The 10,908-nt window shown below is 41.0% G+C and overlaps 1 protein-coding gene across 1 annotated transcript; it reads left to right on the top strand.

Moving 5' to 3' along the window:
- Positions 1 to 108: 108 nt before the first annotated feature.
- LOC120264404 (sulfoquinovosyl transferase SQD2-like) lies at positions 109 to 5,269 on the top strand. The gene is made up of 11 exons (XM_039272215.1): positions 109 to 739; positions 966 to 1,032; positions 2,144 to 2,214; positions 2,535 to 2,652; positions 2,741 to 2,814; positions 3,192 to 3,247; positions 3,333 to 3,416; positions 3,511 to 3,598; positions 3,728 to 3,805; positions 4,292 to 4,348; positions 4,529 to 5,269. Exons 1-11 carry the CDS (start codon positions 642 to 644, stop codon positions 5,022 to 5,024), a joined length of 1,287 nt encoding a protein of 428 aa, XP_039128149.1. The 5' UTR covers positions 109 to 641; the 3' UTR covers positions 5,025 to 5,269.
- Positions 5,270 to 10,908: the final 5,639 nt, after the last annotated feature.

Below are 10,908 nucleotides of genomic sequence, written 5' to 3' on the forward strand. Positions count from 1 at the left end.
GTTGTTAGTTCTTAGTGTCAGCCATATTTAAAAATCTGTTCAATTGCTTTGATGCTGCCTATTTTCTATATCTATGCAATCACTCACGCTGATCAGATAATCCCTAGATTAAAAGAAAGAGGCAATATGGACTGGGTCTCTAAATTAATTCAGTTTCAACTGCGGGCCGTCTATTCAACAGGGTGCTGCCGTGGACCATCATTCATGATGATGAAAACATGAGAGTCAACCTCGTCCCCCCACCACATCCCGCCTGGACATGTCCCCGCGCTGGGCAGTGGCCTAGTGGGTAGTAGTTGCTTGTAAGCAAAGAAGAGGCGAAGAGGGGAAGACCGAGATTTGTGTTGGTGAATTCCAAAATTCCAAGAGCATATACTTTTGTTTGATTCCAGCCCTCCTTGAGAATATCCTTTCAGAACAAATTTCTCAACCCTTCAGCATCCGCATCTCTCTTTTATAAATTCCCTTTTTCAGCATGAAAGTCTTTCTCCCTGCGATTGATATCTTCATCTCTCCTCCGTCTTGTTCCTGCCCTTGTGGTACTTATTCCTCTCCCCCTTCTATCTCTTTCCCTTTAAGAATCCCCTATAAGACGTTTGGATTTCCGTCCAAGGACGGGAGTAGTAGTACGGATCATCAATATGACGATCGAAGAGGAGGTGCCCCTGCTCTTGGATAATGTCGAGGGGAATTCCAAGCCACGCCGCGTTGCCCTCTTCGTCGAGCCCTCTCCTTTTGCGTAACTAACACCCACCCTTTACTTTTCCTGCTGCTACTATTTCTTGTTACATGACACATGATTTGGTTTTGTATTTATTTTCATATTTTTGCTGTTTATAATCTTCTCATAATTATCGTCTGGTCATTATTACTATTCCAATCAGACAAATTAAAAGGACTTCATTTTGGAGATAGCCATTAATTTGTTTTTTTGACAAAATCTTTTGTTCTGCCTGATTTCACAGCTATGTGTCGGGATATAAAAACCGCTTCCAGAATTTCATCAAGAATTTGCGGGAAATGGGTGATGAGGTATCACCGTGTTAGTTTCTCTCTACCTATCTTAAAATACTTTTATCGAGTATTGATCAATGTTGTCAGACCCGGACCGGCCATACCCCATTGAACCGGGTATGGAAAAACCCGGTGACCCGGGCGGTTCAACCGGGAACCGGTTGACTCGATCGGGTCAATCGGGTCACAATATTAGAGTTTTTTTTTACAATATTTAATAATTTATTATTATTTTCTCATTAAAAACTACAAAATCATGTATATTTATTAATATTATTTTTTAATTTATAATTAATAAATGGAATTACAATATATATATATATATATGATAAACATTTTAACAAAAAAATTAGCATTTAAAAATAAAATTTATTAATATGTTATGTAAATACTAAATACTTTCTAAAATGTAATGTATTAAAAAAATAAAACAATAAATGAGTGAAATTTTATTATAAAATATAAAAATAAAATATTCTAACTAAATAAAAAAATATAAGAAAATTTAAAACAAAATAAAATCTCAATTGAAATTGGGTAAGTACATAATTTATTGATAAAATGTATCATCCATATAAAAGATAAGAATTAGTAAATTAAATTTCTTATTTATTCTGACAAAATCAACCAATAAACAAACAAATAAATAAAAAACACCGAGAGAAGTTCAATAATTATATATTAATATATTAAATTTGTAAATATTTAAAAAAATTTAAAAATAAATAACATAATTAGAAAACACTAGTGCATATAAGGTCATTTATCAATTTAAATATTAAATTTGAGTAATTTTTTATATTATAATTATAGTTTTAATATTATATTTGTTCATTATTAATTATTATAATATTTTTTTATATTTTATTATTGACCCCGGTTCGACCTGGTCGAACCCATTGACCCTTGACCCCTGGCTTTAACCGGGTCAATGCTCGGGCCGGGTCTGACAACCTTGGTATTGATTTGTCCATCTGCCGGTGACAAGTATGGCAAAATTGGTGTCAGTTACCTTTCATGTCCCTAGTCACACCAATGCGCCCAACAAAAGATTAGCGACAGTCGTTTATTTCTTGGCTAGTAACTATCTGAATTAATTTCATCACTTGCGTTCTTGGACCTGTTTCAGGTCATTGTCATTACGACTCATGAAGGAGTGCCTCAGGAGTTCTTTGGAGCAAAATTAATTGGTTCACGGAGGTATGGTCTGTTTGGAGGAAAAAAATGTAATGGGTTATTGTATTTTATCAGAATCCAAGTATATTTAAAGGAAGGTGCTGAGTCTATAAAATGTTGTATGGAAGATTATTAGTTCATTTACTTAGGATTCAGCTACCAAATTATGTACATTACTCTACTTGACTTATGGACTTCATGGAAAAACCGAATCGTGGGCATCATTCATGGATTTTTCACATGATAATCTTTATTTTTTACAAGTTTTTTTGCTGTTTTTGAATGCTTTGATTTGTTTATTTAAGATGTTATTCTTATTAATGGGTATTTTCTGTTCTTTCTAGCTTTCCCTGTCCTTGGTATAAGAAGGTACCCCTCTCTCTAGCTCTGAGCCCTAGAATAATTTCCGAAGTTGCAAATTTCAAGCCAGATATAATACATGCATCTTCACCTGGAATCATGGTAATTCTACTTGAAAAAATTCAAATATTTTTAAGACCACACACACACGTTCTATTGCAGGACTAACCTTTCCACTTAAACTTTCCAGGTTTTTGGTGCTCTAATAATTGCCAAGCTGCTATGTGTTCCGTTAGTGATGTCATACCACACTCATGTTCCAATGTGAGTTTTTCTACTTAGTAATGCTAGTATTGCCAGTGATAAGTTATTTGGCCATTACATGATCTTAGATCAAAACAAATTTAGCTATTTGAGTTGGACTGTTTGCCCTAATCAGCAGAAATTCATTGTTTTTCTTTACGGATGACATGAGCAGCAAAAGTAGGGAAGTTTAGGATAACTTCTCATCTGTCTTGCTATGATTGGACGATGAGATTACATGCGCAGGGTTTATTTTCAATTTGTCACTATTCTGCGTGCTTAAGGATTGATGTTCATGTCGTACCTCATATTTGGGCTATGTACCAGCACCCAGACCACAATTAGCACTGTTGTAGATAATCAAGTACCTTATTTACTGATGCTTTTGCTTGTCACAGATACATTCCTAGATACACCTTCAGTTGGTTGGTAAAGCCTATGTGGATGATCATTAGTAAGAAAAATATTTGCCTCCCTCTTGGTTCAGGTACTATGCTTTGACTGATACAAATGACTAACTTATCTACTTGTTACATCAGAATTTCTTCATAGAGCTGCTGACCTGACATTGGTCCCTTCAGCCGCAATCAGCAGGGATCTTGTAGCTGCTCACGTGACGGCTGGTAAATTTTGGCATACATATCCAATTAGAGCTTGTTAACGCTTTTTTTTTGCTTCATCTTCTTTTTGGTTGCTAACCATCTTAATTCATCTAAGCAAATAAAATCCGTGTTTGGAACAAGGGTGTTGACTCCGAAAGTTTTCATCCTGGATATCGCAACCAAGAAATGCGTGTGAGGCTAAGGTAGCTTTTTCCCAATCCCCTCACTTTGACACATCAACGTCTAAATCCTCTGACATATCACGTGCATCTGCATTTTGGGCATTTATAAATTTGTGATGTGCTAAAGCAATGCCTCTGATATCTTCTTAGCGGTGGTGAACCTGAAAAACCCCTATTGATTCACGTTGGACGTTTGGGAGTGGAGAAGAGCTTGGATTTCCTTAAAATGTGAGTTCTGATGCATTTCAGACACTACTTTGAGTAGGAAACACTTATATGACATTCATGCTAGTAAAACTCCCCTTCATCCGTGTGCTTCTTTTTACTTCTTGATCTGTAGTCAATTAAATTCCTTTTCCTTTCTTTTTTCTTTTTTTGGCACAGCCAAATGGAAAATTTTATAAAGAGCAAACAGCTGAACACAGAAAAATACAACAGCCCAAAACATACTTAAGCCTATAAAAGGCCAACATGACAAACACCAGCACTCCATGGCAAATACAAAAATACACCCACAACCAATAGCTCATGTGTTGACTGCAAGGCCTATAACCGACTCTTCTTGAAAACAAAGCTATAACATCTTCAAGTACCAAGAAGCCATTGGTCTTTGCTTCTTGTTATTGAGTAGAGCGTCAAATTTGATCAAAGCCTTTGATCTTTGCTACATTATATATTTTGCTTGGCTTATGTTTGGAATGTGTGACTGTACAGGGTTATGGATAGATTACCCGGAGTAAGGATCGCATTCATAGGTGATGGACCATACAGGCAAGTGTATTGATATTACTCCACCAGAAACAATCACTCTGCCAATTTCTGAGTTGTGCTTAATTTGGCAGCGATGCTTGCGCACTTTCATTTAGAGCGTTTCCATACTTTTAATTGTGTTTTCTATAAGCACCATTTGGATTGCAGTGTTTAACAATCACCCTTTCGCTGACTATACAGGGATTGTCTAGAAAAGATGTTTGCAGGCATGCCAGCAGTGTTCACCGGGATGCTTCAAGGTGAAGAGCTGTCCAAGGCATATGCCAGTGGAGATATATTTGTGATGCCTTCCGAATCTGAGACCCTGGGCCTTGTTGTATTGGAGGCCATGTCATCTGGTATTCCAGTAGTGGCTGCTCGTGCCGGAGGAATACCTGATATCATCCCAGAGGATCAAGAGGGAAAGACCAGTTTCTTGTATACTCCAGGTGATCTTGATGACTGTGTGGGGAAGCTCAAACTTCTGCTGTCTTGTAAGGAATTCAGCAAAGCTATGGGCAAGGCTGCTCGGGAAGAGATGGAGAAGTATGACTGGCGTGCTGCCACCCAGAAGATACGCAGTGAACAATATAATGCAGCTATATGGTTTTGGAGGCAGGAGAGGGGAAAGCTGATTCAACCCATCCAGTGGTTGGTGAGAAGGTTTTTTCAGTCCTCTGATGTCACCTGTGATTGATTTGCTCCGCTGGAACTGTGTTAGTTGTGGTCTACTATGGATGGATATCAGTAGCCAATGCCAGTGTGGGATGGAATAGTATTATAGGTTCCTAGATTAGAGTGGCTTAGGTGATTGGTTCCATTTCAGTTGCATTGAGAGGTCATGAATGTGTGATTACCAATGCACGTATTTTCTTGCAATAAGATTGTATGAATTCATACTTATGTGCATAGGGCTTTCTAGTTTTACTTTGAACTCTTGCTCTGCAGATAATCTTTTGCATGTTATGCTCTTATCTTATGTTACCAAAAAGAGCGCTAAATTAGCTTTAACCATACTCAGGCGTCTACCTTCACCGTGTGACACCGTGATCTTGGCTTTTCTGAGACCATCAGCAGGCATGCATTTTTTTTAGGAACAGCAGCCAAGCCCCCAAATCAAATTGAAGAACTAAAATTTTGCTAATTTACTCATGTATTGAACGGTTTTTAGTCCGGAGGTTTTCGTGTTAGAAAAAATAGTTTTTATAATCTCAATACATGCGTGGGCAAGCATTGTTTGAGGAGCAGCAGCCAAGCCCCAAATGAAATTGAAGAACTAAAATTTTACTAATTTACTCATGTAATGAATGGATTTTAAGCCCAATACCTGTGTGGGCAGGGGTGAAATTTACCCCAAATTTCTGAGCAGCCATTCTTGAAATTAAAGTGTACTTTTGTGATTTAGGGTTAACGGGTATCCATCTTGATCATAAAAAGTGAGCCTTGGCGAAGACGAAGGACTTTGTGGCGGCAATGAGGTGGTGGTGGCTGGATTCCAAGGAGAAGGCCATGTTCCTGACAGACGGAGGTCACAGATAGCGTGACGCTGTCCCACAGGATTATCAGGACTTTGCAAAACACTGAATCTGTTTGACATCTTGGATTCCAAGATGCAGGTGTTCACCCAGTCTTCCTTGGAGCACCTCAACGGAATATGTGGACTGGACGCCTATCCTGATAGGTTTAGAAGAGAAGGGATAACTCTCACAATGTTCTCAGCATGCACACATGTGTAGACAAATGAGAAGTGAGTTGAAGCTTAAACTGATTAAACTTAGCTTCTGGAGAATACAAGAGTGCATATTAATAGAGACAACAAAGTTGACTAAGCTACTGACACAGTACTTTAAAGTAAACAGCAAAAAGGATAAAAACAAAGACACATAAAAGCTAAGATAAAAAGGGAAACATCCAATCACTGTTGGTCTTCCCATGCAGCCATCCAATCCGCTCACTCTACGCCATGCAACGTACACAGTAGAGCATGCTGTAGAGCCATGTGACGAGGTTCAAAGTAATATTCTTCAACACGCTCCCCTTACTCTGAACTTCGTAAGCCGAGAGCATTTCTGAATCCTTCGAACTTGTAACTTGGCAGGCCCTTTGTGAAGACATTCGCGAGCTGATCGTGTGTGCTACAATACACGATTTCAATAATTCCATCCTTAATCAAATCACGAATAAAATGATACCTTGTATCTATATGCTTCGTACGCCCATGTAGCACCGGATTGTGAGCAATAGAGATTGCCGATTTATTGTCACACATGATCACACAGGAGTTAACTTGTTTTTCATTCATATCTTCCAGCAAACGTCGCAACCAAACAGCTTCACAAGCGGCTGATGTAACGGAGATATACTCCGCCTCAGTGCTCGAGAGAGCTGTAATTGGCTGCTTCTTAGAGCACCAAGCAATCGCACCTGATCCGAGTGTGAAGATCCACCCGGTTGTGTTGCGTCGGTCGTCCGGAGAACCTTCCCAGTCGCTGTCGGAGTAACCTGTGAGCTTGAACTCTTCATTCTTCAGGTACTGGATTCCATACCCAATGGTCCCATTAAGATAGCGCAAAATCCTTTTAACCGCGCCATAGTGATGCATGGATGGAGCATGCATGAACCGGGAGACAACCGCGACTGCGTGCATAATTTCTGGACGAGAAATTGTCAAGTATAGTAAACCACTAACCAGCTGCCGATACTTAGTAGGATCAGCCAATCCAGAGTTGTCATTAGAGTGTAATTTCTCATTTATATTCATTGGACTGGCTGCAGGATTGCAGTAGAGCATCCCAGCTTTGTTCAAGAGATCTTCAGTATACTTCTTCTGAGACAAAAACAACGAATGTTCAGACTGCACCACCTCTAATCCCAGGAAGTATCTCAGTTGTCCTAAGTCTGACATCTCGAACTCTTTCTTCATACTATCTTTGAAGTGAATCAACATTTCGTTGGAGCTGCTTATGTAGATGATATCATCTACATATAAGCACAATATTAGTATATCTGAATTCCTTCCATGCTTCCTATAAATTGTGGGTTCGTTTGTACTTTGGATGAAGCCCATCTGCTGGAAGTGTGAGTCAATGCGGCTGTACCAGGCTCGCGGTGCTTGCCGGAGACCATAGAGAGCCTTATGAAGCCTGTAGACTTGCTCTTCCTTACCCTTGATACTAAACCCCTCCGGTTGCATCACATACACCTCCTCCTTGAGTTCTCCATTTAAAAATGCCGACTTTACATCCAATTGATAGATCTTCCAGCTTCTTTGGATCCCAACGGCAAGGAAGAGACGAACGGTTTCCATTCGTGCAACTGGGGAGAATGCTTCCATAAAATCAATGCCCTCAAATTGACTGTATCCCTTTGCAACTATTCTTGCCTTCTTCTTCAACAAAGTGCCAGCTGGATTGAACTTCGATTTGTAAACCCACTTCAAACCGATCACCTTCTTTCCTTCTGGTAGGGTTGAGAGCTCCCAGGTTTTATTCCTGTGAATGGCTTGCATCTCCTCTTGCATGGCAGTCATCCAATCTTCATATTTCGAAGCTTCTTCGAATGAGGTGGGATCTGCAGCGGTTAGTGCAAATGAGCATTCATCATAGATTTCAGTTATACTTTGATACCTTGAGGGAGGACTGCCATCTTCGTCAGTGTTTGTGGATTGTGAAGATATGTAATTATCTTGGATGGATCTCAACTGCTCATCTGCTGAAATGGACGATGGAGAATTATCCACCTGCTGTTGATCCGCATCATCATCTGAGTCAACACATGGCGTAGGAATTGTTGACTCGGCTTCATTTCCCCAATCCCAGAGCTTGTTCTCAAAGAACTTTACATTCCTGTTGATTTGAACTCGCCTTGAGATAGGGTCAAACACTTTATAAGCTTTGGCATTATCACAATATCCAATGAGAATCCCAGGTGATGACTTGGAGTCGAATTTTTGCCTCTGCTGCGGGTCAACAAGAGAGTGGGTCAAACAACCAAACACCTTGAGATGGTTTACACTCGGCTTTGACCCCGTCAACACCTCGTATGGACTCTAGTCTTCATTTGCAATGGTCGGAGAACGATTTAAAATGTGAACAGCTGTGGCCACCGCCTTAGCCCAGAACTCCGTTGGCATCATTGTCGTCTTCAACATTGTCCTCGCCATCTCGGTCACAGTGCGGTTTTTTCGTTTGGCGACCCCATTCTGTTGGGGTGATCGCGGTGTTGTTAACTGCTGCTGGATGCCCGAGGCTTCCAAGAATGTTTTGAACTCTCGAGATGTAAACTCGCCTCCGCGATCTGTTCGAAGTATCTTCACAGGTAGTGACAGTTTCTTCTCAACTAGAAGCTTGAAAACTTTGAACTTCTCCAGAGCCTCAGACTTTCGCTGAAGAAAATACACCCACGAATGTCTAGAATGATCATCAGTCAGCAAGAAGAAGTAAAGATTACCTCCGATGGAAGGCGTCTGCATAGGTCCGACAAGGTCTCCGTGAATAAGCTCCAGTGGTGCTTCAGCCCTTCGTGCTTGCCCGATGGGAAATTCACATCGAGATTGTTTACCTAGACAACATGCTTCACAAGGTTCTATTGTTGTCACATTGGGGAGACCAGTGACCATTTGTTTCTCTGACAGGCGTTTCATGCTCTTCAGGTTTAGGTGGCCCAGTCTCTTATGCCAAAGATCAAATACTCCACCAACTCTTGCAACGTTGGCCGCACCCACATCATCCGCTTCAAGTGGAAACAGCCTGTGCGAAGTCATGCAAACTTGAGCCACCTTAGCTTTAGTTGCATCGTTTCTAATAATACATTCCCCTCCCGAGAGTTCCACCATGAAGCCTGAGCTCATTAATTGCCCAACGCTTAACAGATTGTGCGCAAGATTCGGCACAAACTGCACGTTGGTCAGGGTATGCATCGTTCCAGCATTTGAGCGGAATGTAACCGAACTAACTCCTCGCACTGTTAGAGTCTTCCCATCCCCTAACCTAATAGTTTTGTTTGGCACCTCTTCTAGGTTTTGAAAGAGAAGTTTGTTACCTGACATGTGATTAGAACATCCGCTGTCTATCAGCCATGTTCCTCCTCCTTCGTTTGCACTTTCACTGGAAGCCATAAAGAGTAAACCTTCATCAGCCTCCTTTGCTTCTTCGGTAACGTTTGCTTCTTTGCTTCTATATCGGCATTGTGATTTTATGTGACCGAATTTTTTGCAAGCATAACATTGTACTCCTTTATTTTGCTTGCTGCTTTCAGAAGTGTGACCTTGGCTTTGATCTGGGCTCCATCGTCCTTGCCCTTGATCAGAATTCCAGCCTCGACCACGTCCTCGCCCTCTGTAGGACCCTCGACCGCGAACTCTACCTCCACGACCACCTTGAAATGTGGCACCCTTGACATACAATGCCTTCTCCTCCATGTGGTCTTGATCAACGTCTAGTCTCCCTTCATGACCTCTGAGAGACCCACTGAGTTCTTCAATGGTGAGAGAACTCAGATCCTTTGATTCAATAATAGAAGACACCACATGGTTGAATCTTGAGGATAGACTTCGGAGAATCTTCCCAACTACAGCCGGATCACCGAGCTCCTCTCCCAGGGCTCGTATATGGTACACTACAGTTAGCACCCTGCTAATGTAGTCTTGTACCTTTTCTCCATGCTTCATGCGCGTGTTCTCAAAGTCTTGTCGGTGAGAATGAAGCTGAGCGGCAGCATTCTTGGCGCAGCCTTGGTATTCACCCTTTAGAATGTCCCAAGCCTTCTTTGCATTCCTTGTTTGTGAAATTCGGATGAGAACCTTCGCATCCAGAGCTTGCTGTATTAGACACAGGGCCTTTGCATTTCTTTTAGTATTCTCTGTTCTCTTGTGCTCATCTTCTTCTTCTTCATTATAACCCTTCTCCACCATTCCCCATAAATCACGAGAGAGGAGAATGGTCTCCATCTTTAAGCTCCACGAGGTTGTAGCCATCTCCATTAAAGCGGAGGCACATTGACTGCGACGACCCATCGCCATTCGCGACCATCTTGCTTCAAGGTCGAGCTCACAACCGGGGGTCTCCGATACCAGCGATAGGTTTAGAAGAGAGGGATAACTCTCACAATGTTCTCGGCATGCACACATGTGTAGACAAATGAGAAGTGAGTTGAAGCTTAAACCGATTAAACTTAGCTTCGGAGAATACAAGAGTGCATATTAATAGAGACAGACAAAGTTGACTAAGCTACTCGACACGATGACTTTTAAAAGTAAAGCAGACAAAAAGGATAAAAAAACAAAGACACATAAAAGCTAAGATAAAAAGGGAACATCCAATCACTTTGTTGGTCTTCCCATGCGACCATCCAATCCGCTCACTCTACGCCATGCAACGTACACAGTAGAGCATGCTGTAGAGCCATGTGACGAGGTTCAGAGTAATATTCTTCAACATAACCGGACTGAGAACAAGAGGATGGAGATACCCTTGATAGTTGATACTCCAGGTTTGTCCTTCCCATTCACAATGACATCTGTTATTAAAGCCGTCCCTCGTGCATTTTTCTCATCATTTTTCGTCTTTATTCCTGGGCATCTC

The sequence above is a fragment of the Dioscorea cayenensis genome, chromosome 7 (genome assembly GCF_009730915.1).
Source record: "Dioscorea cayenensis subsp. rotundata cultivar TDr96_F1 chromosome 7, TDr96_F1_v2_PseudoChromosome.rev07_lg8_w22 25.fasta, whole genome shotgun sequence".
Classification (NCBI taxonomy): domain Eukaryota; kingdom Viridiplantae; phylum Streptophyta; class Magnoliopsida; order Dioscoreales; family Dioscoreaceae; genus Dioscorea; species Dioscorea cayenensis.